Source organism: Zootoca vivipara, chromosome 6, assembly GCF_965207765.1.
Source record: "Zootoca vivipara chromosome 6, rZooViv2.hap1.1, whole genome shotgun sequence".
In the NCBI taxonomy this organism is placed as follows: Eukaryota; Metazoa; Chordata; class Lepidosauria; order Squamata; family Lacertidae; genus Zootoca; species Zootoca vivipara.
In genome coordinates, this window is record NC_142589.1 from 80,151,024 (window position 1) to 80,174,519 (window position 23,496).

Here is a 23,496-nt window from a genome sequence, read left to right on the forward strand (position 1 = left end):
AGAAACGGAGGGAAGAATTGAAGGCAGCTGCCGCTCGTAAGAGGCATGATGAGTGCCGGCTGCTCCCTTCGCCAGCATTTGCAACTGCTGTGCTGAAGCACGTAGTTGTCCTGCTCCATCCTCTTCCTGATTCCAGTGTTCCTGACTTTAGCTCCTGACCTCAGCTTCTCCTGAGCCCTGGTACTGATACCCACCTTGGCTGGTTCTTGATGCGGACTGCTCCTGACTTTGGCTTCTCCTGACCCCCGGTGCTGATACCCGACTGCCCCTTCAGCACACCAACCTGTTGGTGCCCTAATACAAATGTTCTGCAGGAAAAGGGAGTCAAATGATATCTTCTTTTTGCCTTTTTAAAATGGGGAGTGTGGCAAATGTGTTTTAATCTTTAACAGGAAATTGGAAGAGGCCTGGCCCTAACTTCCTCTGACTCAGGCGGCTATACTTTATATCTGCTGGATATAAAGCAGATAAGGATATAGAGTGGTACCTTGGTTGTTGAATGTAATCTCTTCCGGAAGACCGTTCGAATTCTGAAATGTTTGACAACTGAGGCACAAAGGGCAGTTGGCAAAGTCAATGGAGTAAAAAGACAAACAAACAGCGAAAGCCGTTAAACTTCCAAGGTGTGCTCGGAAACGGAAGGAATTTCTTACGCGTTTTGAGCGTTAGGGTTTTGAAACATTCAGGTTCCGAGACACTCAAAAACTGAGGTACTACTGTAGCCCCCAAGTAGTCATATCTTTGAAGGAAGCAAAGGTGGCAATTTGAATTCCATTTCTTTCTGCTCATGCCTCTGTGAGCGTAGAATAGATAAATAAGGTTCAACAGTTAGGGGGCATGGACCTCCGGCTCATTGCCACTGAAGATGGCTGAAATTCCACCATCTCCATTTCACACGGGCAATTAGAGGGTGAGATGGGAGTAATCAGCCTCCCAAACTCCTCCAGGGCCGGAGGAAATAGTCTCATCTGCGGTCACCCAACACCTGGCCCCAATTCTGGAGGGACTAAGGGGATGGGGGCGGGGTGGGCGGTGCTGGATTGAAAGCCCCTGCACTATTCTTGCACTCTCCGAAGCAGTCCCCACGAGCGAGAAGTTTCCATTTCTTAAGATGAAAAATTGGATTTAAATTATGGACATGCTTTGAGTGAAGAGGGAGGATTTTCTCTGCTAATCAATTCAGCCCCTGAAGACTTAGAAGACTTGATTGAAAAAAGGGATTATCATCTGAGATTCCGGTTTGACGGAACGGAAAGAGGGGGGGGGGGGTGTTGAGCCTTTATTTACTTCCCTTCAATATTTGTCTATGTGATTACACTTGGCAATTTCCCTCTTTAAGGAACGGCTACCGGACTTATGAAAGCAAGTGAGACTAAAAAAATTGCATTTGTTGATATGATAAGGTTTTAATAACTCTAATAATTACTATGTGCAGAAATGACTGCAAAAAATAACAAGGAAAATCAAGGTCATTGATTCTTGGTTTCCTGGAAGAAGATCAAAAGACCCTCCGATTTTTTATACTGGAGTAGAAGAGACACCTCATTAACAACTGGAGAAACGCCAAAGAACTTTGGATATCTTCTTGGGAGGTTTGTGACACAGTATTAATTCAGCAAGGAGCCAGGAGTGAAACTGAAAGTAGACTGACCAGCTATCTGAATCAAATTGTATTGCTATTGGGTGGTGGTGGTAAACCTCTAACATTTTATTTTTTGATACTTGTAGTTCCAGTTTACTTGGTAACCGCCCCCCCCCCCCCAGGGAAAAGCTAATGTTTGAATAGCAGTTGGTTAAGGAGCAACTTTGACCACCTCATGAGAAGAGAAGACTCCCTGGAAAAGACCCTGATATTGGGAAAGATTGAGGGCACTAGGAGAAGGGGACGACAGAGGACGAGATGGTAGGACAGTGTTCTTGAAGCTACAAACATGAGTCTGACCAAACTGCGGCAGGCAGTGGAAGACAGGAGTGCCTGGCGTGCTTTGGTCCATGGGGTCACGAAGAGTCGGACACGACTAAATGACTAAACAACAACAACAACAACAGGAGCAACATTGGGCAGAAGCCATCATTTGATTTTATCTGGACTGTGCGTCAATATGGCAGATACCTGCACTGGAAGGCTCCTGGACTGATTCGACAGAAACACCAGTTTGTGAAGGGAGGGTGTGAATTGACAGAGGGAAATCTTGGACTACAGATTTGGACTATAAAGAAGAAGAATAAAGTCATAAAATCCACACAGAAACATTTTATTTGGACTTAAACTCACTTGTAGAATGAACACAGAGGCTGTTGAAAATAATGACGGATTTACAACAGAATGTATGAAGGGAATTATTGTAATATTTTGAAATCCAGTAGAACTATGAGATGATAAGGATTCCCTCTGATCTCGAAATATGGGAAGCCAGCTAAACAACAACAACAAAAACAACAATTTATAATTTATAATTATGCATAACATTGGGATTGTTTGATTATTGGATAATGTGTATAATCTGGAATGTATTATTTGGTTTAATTGGAATTTTTAAATAAATATTTTTTAAAAAACAGTCAGAATGCATAATATGGAGGGTAGAGTCAACTGTTCTACAAGAAAGTGGCGTGAAATGACAGCTCCAAAGTGAAATCTGTGATCTCTTTATTCATAATAGCAATAGCAGATGACATTGGAATTTTGAGGGATGCTTTTACAGCTGTGGTTTGTGTATGCCTTACAAATAGAAATGCAGGCAAAATAAGAGAATAGAGAACCAAGATGAAATATTTGATCTTGCAGCTTCCTCAATTAGGGGTGCAGCAGAAAAATGAACATTCACAAGAAATAAGGCAGCAAGATACTAAACATGTAGAGAAAGAAGCATTTCCAGAAAATGGAAAAATGTCAACCATTGTCATTGCTAAAATTATGGTGGTGTGGACATTAGATAGTGTGTGTGTGTTTGTGTGTTTGTGGTGGCCAAGGTGGGTGATGGGATTCTGCATCTCCAAGACACCTGACCACCTTCAGAGAGGAATGGCACACATTTCATAAAAATGAGGAAGGGCGGCAAAGCCAACCAGCATGGGAGAGATGTTTATCGTTTCTGGTGGGATGGGAGACTTGAAGCGGAAGTTCTGCAGGATGCTGGTGAGGATGAGGAAGAGCTCCATCCGAGCAAGGTGCTCCCCAAAGCAATAGCGTTTCCCTAGGAAAGAGGAGGAAGGTGAATACAGGCTTTCAGAGGGCTGTTATAAAAGGCTTGGCAGTGGCTTGGAAAGGGAAGAGGCCTCACTCACCAACAGAGAAAGGTATAAAAGCCTTATTCTTCCTGAACTGCCCATTGTCATCCAGGAAATGTTGGGGGTCAAACACATCTGGTCTTGCAAAATGTTTGGGGTCTCTCAGCACAGATCCAAGCACAGGGAAGACTTCAGTCCCCTGAACAAGAGAGGGAGAGAATCTTAGATTCATAGAATTGTAGAGCTGGATAGGATCCTGTGGGCCTTCTAGTGCAACCACCTGTGATGAAGATATCTCAACGAAAGCATCCATGACAGATGGCCATCCAACCTCGGTTGGAAAAACCTTGCTGGAAAGAGATTCCACCACCTTCGGAGGGAGCCCTTTCCACAGTCCAAAAGCACTTGCCCTCAAAAAGTTCTTCCTGATGAGATGAGAAGGGAAGGGAAACATGGCTTTTGCAGGGTTTGAATTAAACCCCTTTAAGCACCATAACCACCACCACTCCTGTGGGAAAGGCAGCACTAGCAGATGTGGAACCAACACCACATCATCCGGCTGGGTTCTTCAGGGCTTATTTTGGATTTGACTCGGATACCCCCACAATGATGATGGCAGGCAGGTCAGAGACAGAGGTGCCTCAGGGGAATTATTCTGGCCCACAAAACATGTCTGCAAATTGTACTGGAGGGCAGAGTCTTCGTCTCAGGAATTAATAGGACCACAATACCTTGGGAATCGTGTATCCCCAGAACTGTGTATCACGGGTCACACATCTTACTACGCCTGTTGGGACCAGATCTGAGAATCTCTGGATCTCGTGGATCACAGCATCTGTGTAGGGCATCAGGGGACGGTCATCCATGTTGGGAATGCGATTCAGGCCAATCACATGTTCAATCTCTTTGTGGATCTTCTCTGTTGAGAAATCAGCAGAATGTGTCAAAAAGTGTCCATTTGCACCTTCCGGGGAGCTAAACAAGAATCCCAGTTCATAACTAGCAAAAACAAAGATGCTTCTCCACCCTCCTTTTCACCTGCTTCTGCATTCACCTTCAATCTCCGGGTATTTCAGCAGAAGAAGAATCCCATAGCGCAAGGTGGTGCTGACTGTTTCTGTGCCACCAAAGAAGACATTGATGGTTGTCATAATGAGATTCTCTAGGAAGAACTCTGAGTTTGGGTTTTCTTCTTCCTAGCAAGAAGAAAAAGGAGAAAGAGGATGTTTCACAGATTATATCTTGGGATAGGCTACAATCTGACTGCCTCCTGTCTATGAAGCTCCCCCCCTAATGATTGGCTGAGCTGCAGTGATGTCATGCTCAATCCAATGAGGGGGAGGGGACAGTCATGGCATGCTGAAAAGGAGCCCAGTGATTGTGTGGGGAACAGAGGGTTGGGTGGAGTGGGAGGGAGGTGTCACACAGTCCTTTTGTGCAGATGCCAACCAGATGCCCCACTGGGAAGGAGGGTTTGAACAGAAGAGCCCTCTCCCCTCCCATGGTTTCCAACAAACTGTATTCAGAAGCATTGTTGCAACCAACCTGCGCAGAGCAGGGTACAGCCATCCTGGCCCGTAGCCTTCAGTAGAACTTTCCCCATCATTGTGTCTAACCCTCTTTTAAAGCCATCCAAGTTTCAAACTTTTCCTGGTTGAAACAGAATCTACAAAGTTTTCTTGCACAGAAATTGACCATAGTCCTTAGAAGAACATAATCTTACCTGCTGCATTTTCACTAGGAAGCAATCAATAAAATCCCGAGGGTTGTTGGGGTCCAGGGTCTCCTTGTTCGCTTTTACCTTCTTCATAATAAACTCCTTCAGACCCAACAGCTTCTTGAAGGTTTTATCTTGTGGGCCAGGCAGGTGCTGCATGATGCCCGAGAACATGTCGTACAGCTGTGTTTGGAGGAATGCAGAGTTCGGGGAAGAAGAGAGAGAAAAGATATTGAACAAAGCCAGTTGAGATTGATTTTGGGGGCAGGCAGAAGCAGGAGTTCCTCCCTCCCTAGGTTCCTCGTTATCATGGAAGGTTTGGGGAACACAGGAGGCTTGAAAAGAAGGGAGACTGGAGAAGTGTGTATCCAAGAAGAACAGACAGAAGGTACACCTGATTCCACCCATATATAACTTGGTGCTGACTAAGCCATAAACTCGTCACAGACAAAACCTCAGGACCTGACTTCTCCTCTTTGAGTAACAAGGAAGGCAACATGGAGGAAGAATCAGGGGGTGGGGAGGAATTCAAGCTTCAGTGCCTCAATCTGAGATTTGCTCTGGTTGAAGCAACATTGTAAACTTGCTCCGGGCAGAGCCTGACCAAAGAGCAAGGCAGATAAGGAGTTGCAGCACCATGGAGAGGTCAGAGTGAGACGATTGCTCCCACAAATATCAAAACCATTTTAAAGCTTTTCCCAAGTTCTGCCCACTTGTGGAGAACTTAGTTCCTGCTGGTATGGAAGACTGTAATATTGGCTTTGGTTTGTCAGGCTCACTCAGACCCCTGAATGTGATCTAGCTCCTTAGCTTCTAACCCTGTGTCTTGACTACTGGGGTAATGAGAGAGCCCCACCCAGTGGTGGCTGTCCTGCATACCATGCTTTGAGTAGATAAAGAGAAATTGCATTATTCACAAACTCACGATGGAAGTTCTCCACTTCCCCTCCAATTTACCTGTCCCCAAGAGGTGGAAGCAAACTCGAAGGTTTCCAGAATAGCGCGGAGCAAGAAGAGAAACTCGTGATCTTCATATTCAAAGCGGTTGCCAAAGGTGATGGAGCTGATGATGTTGGACACTGAGCGGCTCAGGACAAAAGTGGGGTCAAAGGGTTCACCTAGAAAGAGAGACCCCCAAGTCACTCAACCCTGGAGCAAATCAAGGCAACCCTTTGCAAATCAACCCAGTCTTTAATGGTGTTTTCTTTTATCTGCAGATTTCTCCCTCGCTGTTCATCTAAAGTTCTCAAGGTGGCTTGCAGAATATTAATTAGAAGAGTATACACATAAAAACAACAATTAATACTTATTGTAAAAACTCATGAAACATCTTCTAAATTAAACCCAAAGATTCAGTTTATCAGCATTAAATTCCCAGTTATCCGTCAACAGTTTCTATTCCTTGTAAGCCATTATGCCACATTTCTTGAAGATACCAAAACTGAGCTCACTTTTTGTTGCCCTTAGGGATTCCAGCAGGAAGTGGGTCTCCTCCAGGATCTGCTCTTCGAAGGATCTCTTTCCCACCCCAAAATTCCTCAGCGTTGTGATGGAGAATCGGCGTAGCTGTTTGGCCCTTTCCCCATTACTCAAGAAAACCCCTGAGAAGCAAAGGAGGAGAAAAGGGAAGGAGGAACAGGAGAATGTGCACTCAGTGGGAATGTGGCTGAAAACACACAATGATGGCGATTCCCCCCCACCTCCAAGAAATAATAATGATGAAAACGTCTTCATTTTCAAATCTTGTCCAGTTTTCAAGTTCAGAATTCACCTTTTGGGAGAACATCCTAAGATATGTGTGAGTATTTTTTATAGGGAGAGAGGCTCTCAGGCTCATTTACCTCCTCAGCAAAATGGATATAACAATAATCTATGGCAGAGACCCAGCATTGAGACTCTCCGGTGCTAAGCTTGCTGAAAGGTGCCATATAAATGCCAGTAATAATGCGCTCATGCCAAAAATTGCCCAAGAAGAGACTGACCATAACCCCGGAAAAGCCAATTAAATACGGCTAGCTCTCCACGGCCACCAAACTCTTCAGCCTGATCCACCAGGGCCTCCTTCACGGCATCGTATCCACACAAGACCACAACACGGCGGGGCCCTAAGTGGATGGTGTAGACAGGACCATATTTCTCACGAATCTGTGAAAAGAGAGCACAAGGAGAGCCTGCTGGATCAGGTTAAAAGGGAGCACATCTAGAGTCCAGTATCCTGTTCTCAGAGTGACCAACCAGCTACCACTTCTGGGAACCCTTTAAGCAGGACCTGAATGCAAGCAGGACCCGAACACAAGAGCGCTCTTTCCACGTGTGGAGTGATCTTCATTAAGCAGCAGTATATAGAAACGATTTCATAATAACAAATCAGAGAGTGGATAACTGATACATTATAGAAAGTTACCTTCATGAGTGAATGGTACATATCACTTGTGTTGACTTGGAGCAGGTTCCCAATGAAGGGGAGGGGAGTTGGTCCAGGTGGCATCTGGCTTTTGCGGTGCATCTGCCGCCATGTTGAGAGGACCGTCAGGCAAGAGAGGCAGGTGACCAGGATAAGGGCTGCTGCTGTCAGGAGATCCATGGGAAGGTTGCGGGTGGCCTGTGGAGCTCTACAGGCAATGTGTTGATGACCGGCTGGGAAGGGAAAATACCTGCACAGTCCGACTTGAGCCTGTTACATACCTTTGGAAGAACCCCCTCCTTGAAATTGTGCAACTTGTTTACTCTCTGCTCAATGTCTTCTTGCAAGTCAAGAGAAGACCTTCCAGAGCAAAGTTCAGATGGACAGATAGTGGTGACAGGGAGTTCCCTGCACCACCAAGGGAGCTTCAAGGAGTCCCAGAGGCAAGCACAATTCTCTCATCCCGTTTCTCAGAAGTCCGTATCATTTGACAGGGTCTCTGCTGGTTTAAGACTAGAAGGAGAGCAGCTGAGAAAGAGGCTGCAAAGGGGTGGCTGCGGCAGTAATAGAGTAGTCCAGGGAGTCAATGATAGAGCCAGAATCAAATTCAAGCCCCCCCCATAAAGTGCATTGTGGTAGTCCCCAACAATGGTGTAAGCAGAACAGGAACAGGCAGGGGGAAAGCATCACCATTTATGTCACAGGAGGAATGCAGCACCATTTGTCAACCACACACACACAGAGAGAGAGAGAGTATATGAGATTTTCTCAGGGAGAAGCTTGTGGGATGGAACACTGGGGCAGACAGTGAGTAGTCCCACTGAGCATGATTGAATCATAGAATCATAGAGTTGGAAGAGACCACAAGGGCCATCCAGTCCAGATTGGGTTGGTGTGAAGAGGGTGGTTCGATATCTTAAGGGTACAATGAATTGTAAATTAAAGTTATCAGCTGTCAGTGACCCTAAGCTCATTGGGTACACTGATGCTGACTGGGCGGGTGATAATTCTGATTATAAATCCACAAGTGGGCATGTTTTTATGTATGGGGACTGAGCTATCACATGGGGCAGTTATAAACAGAAATGTATAGCTTTATCGTCTACAGAGTCGGAATATGTTGCGGCTACAGAAGCGTGCAGAGAGATTTCCTGGCTGGACTAACTCCTAACAGACTTTGCCGTGGAGAGAAAGGAACCTATAAGCCTGCTGGAGGACAATCAAAGCTGTCTAAAGCTGGCGCAGAATGAGAAGTTCCTAGCACGCTCAAAACACATTGGGGTCAGGTACCACTACGTTTGCCAGATGATACAAGATGGACTTGTCGAACTGTCGTACTGCTGCACTTCAGAGATGACAGCAGACATCCTGCCGAAACCCTTGCCAAGACAGAGTTTCCAGAACCTGCGTGTCAAGCTGGGACTCTTGGGTGGTTGAATAAAGTTGTTTATGTTTTGTTTTGTATGTAATGAATGTTGTGAATTGCCTGAGAAGGGGTTTGTGGGATGGAACACTGGGGCAGACAAGTCACAACAGTTCCTAGAGTGTCCACTAACAGGAACTCACCTGGAGGGACACCTGACTACAGGTCAATTCCTGTTCCCTCCAGATATGCAGATGAGTTGGATTAGCTGATTTAAGCCCCTAGCCAACAGTCACTCGCTCTCTTAGCTACTTCCTCCTTCGATGGGAACACATCTCCAGAGAATCTACAGATAGGATGGTTCTCTCTCTTGGCCTTCAGCCAAGAGTGAGACCAAATGGAGTCTTACTTTACTAAGTAGTCTCTTCATGTATATATTTGTAACTTTTCTAAGCAAGCCTGCCTTTCTGAGATTATGCTGTAACTCAGGTTGAAACTGTAAGTAAACTCTATCTTATTTTATAAACACCGTGTTGTGTATTTCTTTTAAGAGGGACAAAGGGGACTTTGCCAGGAAGTGTAATATTGAAGTATAAAGTATAATATTATTGTTATAGAGCTTCTAGCGAACCTAACGCACATGCTTTGCTGCGCACAAAAGGGGAATGTCACTCTGCTGATATTGGAAGCTTGCTAACACAAACTTGGATAGGATCTATCTAATAATATATCCTAATCCACATCCCTAACATTCCCACAAAGCTCACCAAATAAGCCAAGCATTGAAAGTGGGTGGTGACATGAGCAGGCATGGCCACATTTATCTTGAAAACCCTCAAAGTCCCTTTATTGGGGTCAACCCAGAATGTCACAAAATACTGTGCAAGCCTCTGAGTCCAGCAGGACTCTTTATCAGGCTGGACGTTAAGCACAGCAAGGGCCACTGGGAATTATGTGAAGAAATATGGTTTGGTATTAAAAACATTGCCGGAAGAAATATCAGCAACCTCAGACATGCAGATGACACAACCTTGATGGCAGAAAGTGAGGAGGAATTAAATAACCTTTTAATGAGGGTGAAAGAGGAGAGCACAAAATATGGTCTGAAGCTCAACACCAAAAAAACCAAGATCATGGCCACTGGTCCCATCACCTCCTGGCAAATAGAAGGGGAAGAAATGGAGGCAGTGAGAGATTTTACTTTCTTGGGCTCCTTGATCACAGCAGATGGTGACAGCAGTCATGAAATTAAAAGACGCCTGCTTCTTGGGAGAAAAGTAATGGCAAACCTAGACAGCATCTTAAAAAGCAGAGACATCACCTTGCCAACAAAGGTCCATATAGTTAAAGCTATGGTTTTCCCAGTAGTGATGGATGGAAGTGAGAGCTGGACCATAAAGAAGGATGGTCACCGAAGAATTGATGCTTTTGCATTATGGTGCTGGAGGAGACTCTTGAGAGTCCCATGGACTGCAAGAAAAACAAACTTATTCATTCTGAAGGAAATCAGCCCTGAGTGCTCACTGGAAGGACAGATCGTGAAGCTGAGGCTCCAATACTTTGGCCACCTCATGAGAAGAGAAGACTCCCTGGAAAAGACCCTGATGTTGGGAAAGATTGAGGGCACAAGGAGAAGGGGACGACAAAGGATGAGATGGTTGGACAGTGTTCTTGAAGCTACAAACATGAGTTTGACCAAACTGCGGCAGGCAGTGGAAGACAGGAGGGCCTGGCGTGCTCTGGTCCATGGGGTCACGAAGAATCGGACACGACTAAACGACTAAATAACAACATTAAAAACAAAAGGCCTCCCTTGATTTTTGCTGCATAACCTTCAAAAAGGCATGGCTATGGAGGTTGTCATCTTGAGCACATGCACTTCAAAGATCAGTTTACCAGAACATTCAGAAACTAGGGCATTTGAACGGAAATAGCACTGGGACGGTTAGGCTGAGGGCTTGTTCCAGTGGACAGAGAATGTCAGTGTGCAGTTCTCATAAGCTCACCTGAAAAGGGACATTTTAGAGTTGGGAAAAGACTCAGGAAAGGACAACCAAGATTATCAAAGGGATGGAGCAACTTCGCTATGTTGAAAGATTGCAGCCTTTTTAGCTTAGATAAAATGTAATATGGGACCTGATACAATTTTACAAAATTTTGCATGACATGGAGAAAGTGCATAGAGCATTTTTTCTCTCTCATGACACTACAGGGAGTTTTTACACATTTCAGAAAAGCCCTCTCGATTATTTGGCTGTGTGTGTGAGAGAGAGGGAAGTTTGTGGTTTTTGAATAGACAAGACAAGGATCAGTTTTCAGGTTGGACTTTGAAGACTCCTTCATGGGCCCAGAATATTTCCTTCTTCAGAAATGTGAAATGTGAACAGCCCAGGTCTGAACAAGAGCCCACCCCCATTTTCAATTCATCAGCTTTATTGGAATATATAAGACAATAAAAACCACATAGACCGTCCATATGTGTTATAATTCTAAAACATACAGTAAAGAGGGAATCCTCGGCAATCACTATTATACAGGCCAAACTACCCCAGATTTAATTTCAAAGATCCTGGTCAAAAATTGTACCATAACTCTAGTGAGAACAGGAGAGTCATCTCTCAGTAGAGACTGCCCAACGTGTTGTTTATTGGTGGGGGCCCCAAGCCCATCTCCATTTGTAGCCCAACCAACTAACCAAGGAAGAATCGCTTGTATGCGAAGTAAGAGAAGTGTAACTTTCACGTCTCCACGGTAGACTTCCTGGGTTACCGTCTGACTCCTGAAGGTATACAAATGGACCTAGCTAAGGTGCAGAGTGTGTGATCCTGGCAAGCCCTACGATCAACGAAGGACCTACAATGGTTTTTAGGTTTCACAAACTATTACAGGAAGTTCCTACCCAGTTACTCCCAACTCACCACACCCCTCACTGATTGCTTGAGGGGTAAGAAGCCGTTTCGGTGGACAGAAGAGGCGCAACAAGCGTTTGAACGCCTCAGGAAACTGTTCTCGTTTGAGGCATACCTGGCCCATGCAGACCCCCGATAGCCTTTTGTAGTAGAGACTGATGCCTCTGATAGGGCCATTGGTGCAGTGTTGTTGCAAGCTGACAAGGAAGGATTCTTGCGGCCCTGCACATTCCACTCTCGGAAGCTGAACAATTCAGAAAGGATTTACACAATCTGGGACAAAGAGTTGCTAGCCATCAAGGATGCCTTTGCAGCCTGGAGACATTTCCTGGAGGGTGCCCAGCACCTAATAGAGTTCCGTACTGACCACCACAACTTAGAATACTGGCAAACGGCCTGCCACCTCAATCAGAGGCAGATCTGGTGGTCTCAATTCTTTTCTAGATTCAACTGTAGGGTGGTATATGTGCTGAGCAGACAAAATGGAGGGGCTGAAGCGTTGTCCCGGAAGCCCGAGTATGGGAATGCCAGCCCAGACCCTGTGTTGTGACACATATTGCAACCCCACCAGCTGCAGTTAACCACGGGCTCAGCGGTGGCCGTCCCTGAATTCCAGCACCATACAACAGCAGACCCGTTCGCCAGGGATAAACTCGCAGTAATAAGAGAAGGCAGTCCTGGGGTGGATCCATTTTCTGAGAAGAATGGTCTACTATACCACAGAGAGGCGCTGTATGTGCCGGACAGGGAACTGCAGGCAAGGGTGCTGCGCCAATGTCATGACTGTCCAACGGTGGGCCATTTTGGGCGGTACAAGACACTGTATCATGTGATACGCCAATTTTGGTGGCCGCAAGTGCGGAAGGATGTTTGGGAGCATGTCAGAGCCTGTGAGGTCTGCCAGCAGGCCAGGAGGCCATGGGAAGCGCCAGCGGGACTCCTGCAACCTCTACCCACTCCAGAAGGACCGTGGGAACCAATAGCCATGGAGTTCATCACAGATCTCCAGGCTTCACAACACCAGATGGTGTTCTGGGTGGTTGTGGATCTTTTCACCAAGATGGCCCACTTCGTGGTCTGTAAGGACTGCCGACATCCCAAGAAACAGCCCGTCTGGTCATTGATCATATTTTCTGGCTGTACGGGCTACCTCGTCACATCATGTCAGATAGAGGACCCCAGTTCACTTCCCAGTGATAATGAAGGGTGAACACCAGAATATATGAAGGGAATTATTGTAATATTTTTAAATGCGGTAGAACTATGAGATGATTAGGATTCCCTCCGATCTCAAAGAATGGGAAGCCAGCTGAATAATAAATAGATAAATAAATAATTTATAATTAGGCATAACATTGGGATTTTTTATTATTGGATTATAGGTATAATCTGGAATATATTATTTGGTTTGATTGGAATTTTTTAATAAATATTATTTTTAAAAAACCAAAACAGTCAGGGCGCATGATATGGAAGGTAGAGTCAACTGTTCTACAAGAAAGTGGAGTGAAAAGACAGCTCCAAAGTGAAATCTGTAATCTCTTTATTCAAAACATGGCAATAGCAGACGGCATTAGAATTTTGTGGGGTGATTTTACAGCTGGGGTTTGTGCATGGCTTATAAAAAGAAGTGCAGGTAAAAGAAGAGATTAGAGAACCAAGATGAAATATTTGATCTTACAGCTTCCTCAATTAGGGGTGCAGCAGAAAAATAAACATTCACAAGATACTAATATACTAAATATGTAGACAAAGAAGTAATTCCAGAAAATGGAAAAATGTTAAACATTGTCATTGTTAAAATTATGGTGGTGTGGACATGTGTGTGTGTGTGTGTACCTTCCTTTAGGTGGCCAAGGTGGGTGACAATGGGGTTTTGCTTCTCCAAGACACCTGACCACCTTCAGAGGGGAATGGCACACATTTCATAAAAATGCGGAAGGGTGGCAAAGCCAACCAGCATGGGAGAGATGTCTATGTCTTCAGGTGGGATGGGAGATTTGAGGCGGAAGTTCTGCAGGATACTGGTGAGGATGAGGAAGAGCTCCATCCGAGCGAGGTGTTCCCCAAAGCAATAGCGTTTCCCTAGGAAAGAGGAGGGAGGTGAATTCAGGCTTTCAGGGGGCTGTTATAAAGGGCTTGGCAGTACCTTGGAAAGGGAAGGGGCCTCACTCACCAACCGAGAAAGGCATAAAAGCCTTATTCTTCTTGAACTGCCCATTGTCATCCAGGAAATGTTGGGGGTCAAACACATCTGGTCTTCCAAAATGTTTGGGGTCTCTCAGCACAGATCCAAGCACAGGGATGACTTCAGTCCCCTGAACAAGAGAGGGAGAGAATCTTAGATGCATAGAATTGTAGAGCTGGATAGGATCCTGTGGGCCATCTAGTGCAACCACCTGTGATGAAGAAATCTCAACGAAAACATCCATGACAAATGGCCATCCAACCTCGGTTGGAAAAACCTTGTTGGAAAGAGATTCCATCAATTTCTGAGGGAGCCCTTTCTACAGCCCCAAAGCTATTACCCTCGAAAAGTTCTTCCTGATGAGAAGGGAAGGGGAAAATGTTTAGAATGAAACCCCTTTAAGCCCTATAATTACCACCACTCCTTTGGTGAAGGCAGCACGAGCAGATGTGGAAGCAACACCACATCATCTGGCTGGGCTCTTCAGGTCTTATTTTGGATTTGACTCGGATACCCCCACAATGATGATGGCAGACAGGTCAGAGACAGAGGTGCCTCAGGGGAATTTGCTAGCCCACAAAACTTGTCTGGAAATTGTACTGGAGGGTGGAGCAGAAGAGCAGGAGGCTCAGGAATGAATGAAACCACAGTACCTTGGGAATGGTGTATCCCCGGAACTTGGTATCACAGGTCACACGTCTTGCTAAACTCAAGGGGAGCATGTCACCAAATCTCTGGATCTCGTGGATCACAGCATCTGTGTAGGGCATCAGGGGACGGTCATCCATGTTGGGAATGCGATTCAGACCAATCACACGTTCGATCTCGTTGTGGATCTTCTCTGTTGAGAAATCAGCAAGATGTGACAAAAAGTGTCCGTTTGCACCTTCCAGGGAGCTAAACAAGAATGCCAGTTCTTAACTGGCAAGAACAAAGACGTTTCTCCACCCTCATTTTCACCTGCTTCCACATTCACCTTCAATCTCCGGGTATTTCAGAAGAAGCAGAATCCCATAGCGCAAGGTGGTGCTGACTGTTTCTGTGCCACCAAAGAAGATGTTAGCTGTCGTATACACCAAATTTTCTAGGAAGAACTCTGAGTTTGGGTTTTCCTTTTCCTAGCAAGAGGAAAAAGGAGAAAGAGGGTGTTTCATAGATTATATTTTGGGATAGGCTACAATCTGACTGCCTCCTATCTATGAAGCTCCCCCCCTACTGATTGGCTGAGCTGCAGTGATGTCATGCTCAATCCAATAAGGGGATGGGACAGTCGTGGAGTGCTGAAAAGGAGCCCAGTGATTGTGTGGGGAACAGATGGCTGGGTGGAGCGGAAGGGAGGTGTCACACAGTCCTTTTGTGCAGAAAGGTTACAGAGGCAAAGGAGAAGTGCCTGCTGAATCTGGCCCATCTAGTCCAGCATCCTGTTCTCACAGCAGCCAACCAGATGCCCCACTGGGAAGGAGGGTTTGAACAGAAGAGCCCTCTCCCTCCCGTGGTTTCCAACAAACTGTATTCAGAAGCATGGTTGCAACCAACTGTGGAGCGCAGGGTACAGCCATCCTGGCTAGTAGCCTTCAATAGAACTCTCATCATTGTGTCTAATCCTCTTTTAAAGCCATCCATAAAATTCATGGCGTGGTATAATGTTAGGGAGAACGTAATGAAAATGATTTATAGATGGCATCACACTCCAGCAAAACTTATGAAAATGTATAAAGGCAGATCACCAATCTGTTGGAGATGCAAAAAAGAGACAGGATCACACTTACACATGTGGTGGAACTGCACAGTCATCCGTGAATTTTGGGATAAATTATACAGTGGTACCTCGGGTTACTTTCTGCCAACCTAGCAGTTCGAAAGCATGTCAAAGTGCAAGTAGATAAATAGGTACCACTCCGGCAGGAAGGTAAACGGCATTTCTGTGGGCTGCTTTGGTTTCACCAGAAACAGCTCAGTCATGCTGGACACATGACCCGTGAAGCTGTATGCCGGCTCCCTCGGTCAGTAAAGTGAGATGAGTGCCACAATCCCAGAATTGTCTGCGACTGGACCTAATGCTCAGGGGTCCCTTTACCTTTCCCTCGGGTTACAGACACTTCAGGTTACAGATGCCTCAGGTTATAGACTCCGCTAACCCAGAAATAGTACCTCAGGTTAAGAACTTTGTTTCAGGATGAGAACAGAAATCCGGTTAAGAACGGACCTCCAGAACGAATTAAGTTCTTAACCCGAGGTACCACTGTACATTGAATTCAAAAAGTTATTTAGATTTACATACAGAAAAAGGTCAGAAGCCTTCCTCCTAGGAATAATGACAGCGGAAATCAGAAAAGCTTTAAGGCCATTGTTTAAGTATGGAACTACAGCAGCCAGAATATTAGTGGTAAGAAATTGGAAAAAAGAAACAGTACCCACGATAATAGAATGGCAGACTCTTATGACTGAATACCTCCAACTGGCAAAGATGACAGGGAAAGTAAGAGGGCTTTCCAATCAGAAAGTATACAAAGAGTGGAAATTATTAAAAGATTACTTGAAAACATACAGTACAAGTAAAAAGCTCCTTGCAGAATTCAATTGATCATTGTAAAACACAATGTGTAAATGTTTATTTACTAGAGTACACGAAGATAAATAAGGGTAACAGAAGGCTGTGTGTTAAATGTAAATAATGATACAAGTACAATGAGAATAACTGGAAGTCTTTTATTGAGAAATTTAATGAATGATTGTATAATAATGCAAATTTCTTTTTTCAGTGTGTTTTCTTTCTTTTTCTCTCTCCTTTCATCTTAATCTTTTCTTTTTATCTTTATGTATGTATATATGTATGTGTATATGTTGTTGTTTAGTCGTTTAGTCGTGTCCGACTCTTCGTGACCCCATGGACCATAGCACGCCAGGCACTCCTGTCTTGCACTGCCTCCCGCAGTTTGGTCAAACTCATGTTCATAGCTTCGAGAACACTGTCCAACCATCTCGTCCTCTGTCGTCCCCTTCTCCTAGTGCCCTCCATCTTTCCCTACATCAAGGTCTTTTCCAAGGATTCTTCTCTTCTCATGAGGTGGCCAAAGTATTGGAGCCCCAGCTTCACGATCTGTCCTTCCAGTGAGCACTCAGGGCTGATTTCCTTAAGAATGGATAGGTTTGATCTTCTTGCAGTCCATGGGACTCTCAAGAGTCTCCTCCAGCACCATAATTCAAAAGCATCAATTCTTCGGCGATCAGCCTTCTTTATGGTCCAGCTCTCACTTCCATACATCACTACTGGGAAAACCATAGCTTTAACTATACGGACCTTTGTAGGCAAGGTGATGTCTCTGCTTTTTAAGATGCTGTCTAGGTTTGTCACTGCCTCCATCTCTCACTGCCTCCATTTCTTCCCCTTCTATTTGCCAGCAGGTGATGGGACCAGTGGCCACGATCTTGGTTTTTTTGATGTTGAGCTTCAGACCATATTTTGCGCTCTCCTCTTTCACCCTCATTAAAAGGTTATTTAATTCCTCCTCACTTTCTGCCATCAAGGTTGTGTCATCTGCATATCTGAGGTTGTTGATATTTCTTCCGGCAATCTTAATTCCGGCTTGGGATTCATCTAGTCCAGCCTTTCGCATGATAAATTCTGCATATAAGTTAAATAAGCAGGGAGACAATATACAACCTTGTCGTACTCCTTTCCCAATTTTGAACCAATCAGTTGTTCCATATCCAGTTCTATCTGTAGCTTCTTGTCCCACATAGAGATTTCTCAGGAGACAGATGAGGTGATCAGGCACTCCCATTTCTTTAAGAACTTGCCATAGTTTGCTGTGGTCAACACAGTCAAAGGCTTTTGCATAGTCAATGAAGCAGAAGTAGACATTTTTCTGGAACTCTCTAGCTTTCTCCATAATCCAGCGCATGTTTGCTATTTGGTCTCTGGTTCCTCTGCCCCTTCGAAATCCAGCTTGCGCTTCTGGGAGTTCTCGGTCCACATACTGCCTAAGCCTGCCTTGTAGAATTTTAAGCATAACCTTGCTAGCGTGCGAAATGAGCGCAATTGTGCGGTATATATTAGTACTTTAATTCTTTAATATATGTGTATATATTAGTACTTTAATTCTGTTAGAATGTTGTCCAGTTAAGCAATTGGTAAACAACAGTGATCGCAGCCTTGTCAGGCAATTTATCTGCCTGCACACGATTCCAGCTGCGTAGCAGAGTATGTCCAGCCCGCTTCCTTCTGCGTCCCAAAGTCAAGCCTGGTTTCTAAACGTCCAGGAATTTCCCTTCTGAAGTTTAGATAACAGCCTGCAGTCTTCTGTGGCAGCGGAAGACTTATTCAGCTTTCAACACTCTTGCGTGCCTGAGAAAATAAATCACTTTCACTCCCTTGTTCATTAAAACAGAGATTTATTAAAGTTAGTGCAGCTCAGCCAGGAGTGTTCATCTCCATGATGCTTCAGCTGCGACGAACTGCATAACAACAGAACAGACTGCAAACGGCAGACTGACAAACAGTACACATAACGTTCTCATATAACAGAAACCAACAGTAACAGGGATTACACACAGTTCCTGTTTCCTGTTTACATGCCACATCACCAATACTTCCTGTTTACATGAGAACAGGCCCCACATGATACAGGACGACTGCTGAGCAGTTAACCCCTCAGCTCACAGCAGTTAACCCCTCAGCTCACAAATTCAATAAAGATTTATTAAAGAAAGAAAGAAAGAAACAGAGTCTACAAAGTTTCTGTACACAGAAATTGATCATAGTCCTTAGAAGAACATAATCTTACCTGCTGCATTTTCACTAGGAAGCAATCAATAAAATCCCGAGGGTTGTTGGGGTCCAAGGTCTCCTTGTTTGCTTTTGCCTTCTTCGTAATAAACTCCTTCAGACCCAACAGCTCCTTGAAGGTTTTATCTTGTGGGCCAGGTAGGTGCTGCATGATGCCCGAGAACATGTCATACAGCTGTGTTTGGAGGAATGCAGAGTTCGGGGAAGAAGAGAGAGAAAAGATATTGAACAAAGTCAGTTGAGATTGATTTTGGGGGCAGGCAGAAGCAGGAGTTCCTCCATCCCTTGGGTCCTCGTTATCATGGAAGGATTGGGGAAAACAGGAGGCTTGAAAAGAAGGGAGACTGGAGAAGTGTGTCTCCAAGAAGAACAGACAGAAGGTACACCTGATTCCACACAGATATAACTTGGTGCTGACTAAGCCATAAACTCGTCACAGACAAAACCTCAGGACCTGACTTCTCCTCTTTGAGTGACAAGGAAGGCAACTTGGAGGAAGAATCAGGGGGTGAGGAGGAATTCCTTACAAAGCCAGCAGCTTCAGTGCCTCAATCTGAAATTTGCTGTGGTTGAAGCAACATTGTAAACTTGCTCCGGGCAGAGCCTGACCAAAGAGCAAGGCAGATAAGGAGTTGCAGCACCATGGAGAGCTCAGAGTGAGACGCTTGCTCCAACAGATATCAAAACCATTTTTAAGCTTTTCCCAAGTTCTGCCCACTTGTGGAGAACTTACGTAGTTTCTGCTGGTATGGAAGACTGTAATATTAGCTTTTCTGGTCAGGCTCACTCAGACCCCTGAATTTGATCTAGCTCCGACAGTTCCGCTTCCGCCTGCAGGAATGGCTGACCCTTGTTCCATCCCTCCGACCTTCATGAGGAATTCGGCGGTTGCCAGGGGAGTTAAAGGCAACCCCCTTACCTCTCCGGGGGTTACGGAGAGGGCCCGCGGGCCCGCAATGCCCCAAAACCCACTCCGACTGTTCAAGGAGTGGGGGGGGGGCCTGGGCTGAGAGCACTCATGAAATGTCGGATCTCCCGGACGCCAACTTGCAGAGCGGGATCTCCATGATTAAAGAAGATAATTAGGCGTATTCATGGACATGCTTCGGAAGGAGGGGAAGAAGCTCTGTTTACTGCCAAGGAATTTGTGCTGCTGAGGGTGAGAAGTCAAAGCTGTATTTTATCTGGAAGAAAGATTGATGGGGACGTAACGAGAAGGGAAGCGAACTTTTTTATTTTTTTCATATACTCTACGAGTTACTCCATACCTTCCCGGACGGGACGTCCTTGTTTGTTTGGAACAAATGAGAGATAAAGAATACCTGAGTGAGTAATGAACTATAAACTATTCTACTGAGCATATCCTTTGAAGTTGTAAAACTACTGAAGAGAGAGGCCCCCCTTTAACTGGATGGTCGGAGTCCCTGGAATGCGTTCGGTGGATTTATGGTTGTGACGCACTTTGAATTTGAACAGCGATCTGAAGCTAAGTTCAGCTACAGGGCAAGGAGAGCCACAAACTTATCAAGAGTCTATACATAAGGTGACTGCTGTTTCTTTGCCTGGAAAAGCTGTAAATTTTACAAAGATCGGTGGTTTAAAAAATAAAAAGCTTAAGAAAACGAAAGTGATCTAAGCTTTTTAAGATGGCGCTGCTCCGTGTTGAAAGGCTGACGCAACAGGACATTCCAGACAGAAGATATATGGGGGGGAGGCAGGACGATTAAAACTCACACAGGAGAAAGAATATATGTGAACTCTCGTTTGATACTTATTTCAGCAGCTGTGAAAAAAATCGGATGAAAGAAGAAAATATTTTAGTGACTGGTGGGGAATGATCGGGATTATTTTGGATTTTGAGAGAAGATTTGGACTTTAGAAAAAGACGGCAGTAGACGGGTGCGAGGAATCCCCAAATTTTTGAAGCATGGGAACTCCAGAAAATATTATATGATTTGGCATAATATTCGGTTTAATTGATATGTATTTGTATAATTCGAAATAATGAATGTGATATAATCGTGTTTTAATTGGAAAATTAATAAAAATAGATTATAAAAAAAAGAATTTGATCTAGCTCCTTAGCTGGTGATGCTGCAGCTTCTAACCCTGTGTCTTGACCACTGCTGGACTTTGGGGTAATGAGAGAGCCCCACCCAGTGGTGGCTGTCCTGCATACCATGCCTTGAGTAGATAAAGAGAAATTGCATTATTCACAAACTCACGATGGAAGTCCTCCACTTCCCCTCCAATTTACCTGTCCCCAAGAGGTGGAAGTAAACTGGAAGGTTTCCAGCATAGTGCGGAGCATGGAGAGAAACTCCTGATCTTCGTATTCAAAGCGGTTGCCAAAGGTGATGGAGCTGATGATGTTGGACACTGAGCGGCTCAGGACAAAAGTGGGGTCAAAGGGTTCACCTAGAAAGAGAGACCCCCAAGTCACTCAACCCTGGAGCAAATCAAGGCAACCCTTTGCAAATCAACCCAGTCTTTAATGGTGTTTTCTTTCATCTGGTGATTTCTCCCTCGCTGTTCATCTAAAGCCCTCAAGGTGGCTTGCAGAATATTAATTAGAAGAGTATCACAAAAAACAACAATTAATACTTATTGTAAAAACTCATGAAACATCATCTAAATTAAACCCAAAGATTCAGTTTATCAGCATTAAATTCACAGTTAACCGCCAACAGTTTCCATTACAGTATCTGTAAGCCATTATGCCACATTTCTTGAAGATACCAAAACCGAGCTCACTTTTTGTCGCCCTCAGGGATTCCAGCAGGAAGTGGGTCTCCTCCAGGATCCGCTCTTCGGCGGATCTCTTTCCCATCCCAAAATTCCTCAGTGTCGTGATGGAAAATCGGCGTAGCGGTTTGGCCCGTTCCCAGGTACAGAAGCCAACCCCTGAGAAGCAAAGGAGGAGTAAAGGGAAGGAGGAGCAGGAGAATGTGCACTCAGTGGGAATGTGGCTGAAAACACACAGTGATGGAGATCCCCCCCCCCCACCTCCAACAAATAATAATGATGAAAATGTCTTCATTTTCAAATCTTGTCCAGTTTTAAAGTTCAGAATTTAGGTTTTGGGAGAACATCCTAAGATATGTGTGTGGTTTTTTTATAGGGAGAGAGAGTCTCAGGCTCACTTACCTCCACAGTAAAATGGAAATAACAATAATCTATGGCACAGACCCACCATTGAGACTCTCCAGTACTATGCTTGCTAAAAGGTGCCATATAAATGCCAGTAATAATGTGCTCTGGCCAAGGACTGCCCAAGAAGAGACTGACCGTAACCCTGGAATAGCCAGTCAAACGTGGCATGCACTCCACGGCCGCTGAACTCTTCAGCCTGATCCACCAGGGCCTCCTTCACGGCATCGTATCCACACAAAACCACAACACGACGGGGCCCTAAGTGGATGGTGTAGACAGGACCATATTTCTCACGAATCTGTGAAAAGAGAGCACAAGGAGAGACTGCTGTATCAGGTTAAAAGGGAGCACATCTAGAGTCCAGTATCCTGTCCTTAGAGTGACCAGCCAGATGCCCTCATGTGGTTTCCAGAAACTGGGATGCATTGCTGCCTCCAACTGCGGAGGCAAAGCAGATCCATTGTGGCTATCAGCTATCGGCAGTTCCCTCCATTCCCAAATTCCATGAAACAGAATAATGAAGAGAGAAAATCTGTATCTACAGCACCAAAGTTACCTTTCCGGGGTGCAAGCCTGGTCAGTGTGTAGGGGGTTCCTGGGCAAGACCCTATTCTCAGCCTCAGTGCTGTGGCCCGAGGGGAAACAAAGCAATACACTTGCACCAGCTTGGCTGCAGGAGTTGCCAGAAGGAGGTGAGCAAGACATCATCCAAGCGCCTTAGGGACTCCACTCTGGATTTGCATATGGTCTAATCTTTATCCCCCAAAGATATCTCACAAGGCAGCGGGTACAGATTTCCCCTCCCCTCGGGGTTTCCTCCTTTCCCATGAATGAGTGTAATCACAAAGCAGTGGTGGTTTAGGATAAGAGTTCTCCTAGGTTTTCTTCCTTCTCAGGTTGATGAGCCCCTTCTGTCCCCCATTTCTCTCTTCATGCAGAAACTGCTTTCTTGACTGTTGGACCTGCATTTGGTCTCAGTCTTCTGCAGCTGATCATCGCATACTAGGCACCTCCCTAACTAACTAAGGGTTTGCAACCCACTGGATTCCTTCACCTGTTTCAGCCGGTGAGTTTCAGCTGTTTCCTGGCGTCTGGCCACTGTTGCATGCTGACAGCTTCTTGGAGCCATGGAGGGGAGAGGGAATTAACAACCCAAAAGGAACATGCTGTGTCCCCCACCAGGTATACTGCTTCTCCCCAACACCTCATAGACCTCAGAGAGATCAAAAGTTGGAGAATGTGGTGGAAGGAGAGTTATGAGGAGATGTTGTGTCAAGTGGAGGGGGGAGGGAGAAGAGAGAGAGAGAGAGAGAGAAGGTTGGGTATGGATATGAGGGATCTTCATTAAGCAGCAGTATACAAAACGATTTGATAATAACAAATCAGAGAGTGGATAACTGACACATTATAGAAAGTTACCTTTATGAGTGAACGGTACATATCACTTGTGTTGACTTGGAGCAGGTTCCCAATGAAGGGGAGGGGTGTTGGTCCAGGTGGCATCTGGCTTTTGCGGTGCATCTGCTGCCATGTTGAGAGGACCGTCAGGCAAGAGAGGCAGATGACCAGGAAAAGGGCTGCTGCTGTCAGGAGATCCATGGGGAGGTTGCGGGTCTCCTGTGGAGCTCTACAGGCAATGTGTTACTGACCAGCTGGGAAGAGAAAATACCTGCCCAGCCTGACTTGAGCCTTTTACATATCTTTGAAAGAACCCGCTTCTTGAAGTTGTGCAACTTGTTTAC

At 45.2% G+C, this 23,496-nt stretch overlaps 2 protein-coding genes across 2 annotated transcripts; both read right to left on the bottom strand.

Moving 5' to 3' along the window:
* Positions 1-2,245: 2,245 nt before the first annotated feature.
* On the bottom strand, positions 2,246-7,559 carry LOC132592282 (cytochrome P450 2A13-like). Its single transcript, XM_060275498.2, has 9 exons — positions 7,353-7,559; positions 6,931-7,093; positions 6,400-6,549; positions 5,906-6,066; positions 4,955-5,131; positions 4,286-4,427; positions 3,963-4,150; positions 3,289-3,430; positions 2,246-3,197 (listed from the first exon to the last, which is right to left on the bottom strand). The coding sequence occupies exons 1-9, from the start codon at positions 7,530-7,532 to the stop codon at positions 3,016-3,018; spliced, it is 1,485 nt and encodes a 494-aa protein (XP_060131481.2). The 5' UTR covers positions 7,533-7,559; the 3' UTR covers positions 2,246-3,015.
* Positions 7,560-13,063: 5,504 nt separating this feature from the next.
* Positions 13,064-23,403, bottom strand: LOC132592281 (cytochrome P450 2A13-like). The gene is made up of 9 exons (XM_060275497.2): positions 23,174-23,403; positions 21,890-22,052; positions 21,356-21,505; positions 20,859-21,019; positions 18,600-18,776; positions 14,789-14,930; positions 14,466-14,653; positions 13,801-13,942; positions 13,064-13,709 (listed from the first exon to the last, which is right to left on the bottom strand). The coding sequence occupies exons 1-9, from the start codon at positions 23,351-23,353 to the stop codon at positions 13,528-13,530; spliced, it is 1,485 nt and encodes a 494-aa protein (XP_060131480.2). The 5' UTR covers positions 23,354-23,403; the 3' UTR covers positions 13,064-13,527.
* Positions 23,404-23,496: the final 93 nt, after the last annotated feature.

What these genes read in the sequence shown, in the direction of transcription:
- LOC132592282 (XM_060275498.2), bottom strand. Translation starts at nt 7,532, where the DNA reads ATGGATCTCCTGACAGCAGCAGCCCTTATCCTGGTCACCTGCCTCTCT. An exon ending in TGTACCATTCACTCATGAAG is followed by an intron (nt 7,094 to 7,352) that starts GTAACTTTCTAT and finishes CTCTTTTCACAG; the next exon opens with ATTCGTGAGAAATATGGTCC. An exon ending in TTGGCTTTTCCGGGGTTATG is followed by an intron (nt 6,550 to 6,930) that starts GTCAGTCTCTTC and finishes TTTGCTTCTCAG; the next exon opens with GGGTTTTCTTGAGTAATGGG.
- LOC132592281 (XM_060275497.2), bottom strand. Translation starts at nt 23,353, where the DNA reads ATGGATCTCCTGACAGCAGCAGCCCTTTTCCTGGTCATCTGCCTCTCT. An exon ending in CTTCCACCTCTTGGGGACAG is followed by an intron (nt 18,777 to 20,858) that starts GTAAATTGGAGG and finishes CTCCAAACACAG; the next exon opens with CTGTATGACATGTTCTCGGG. An exon ending in GAAATACCCGGAGATTGAAG is followed by an intron (nt 14,654 to 14,788) that starts GTGAATGTGGAA and finishes ATTTCTCAACAG; the next exon opens with AGAAGATCCACAACGAGATC.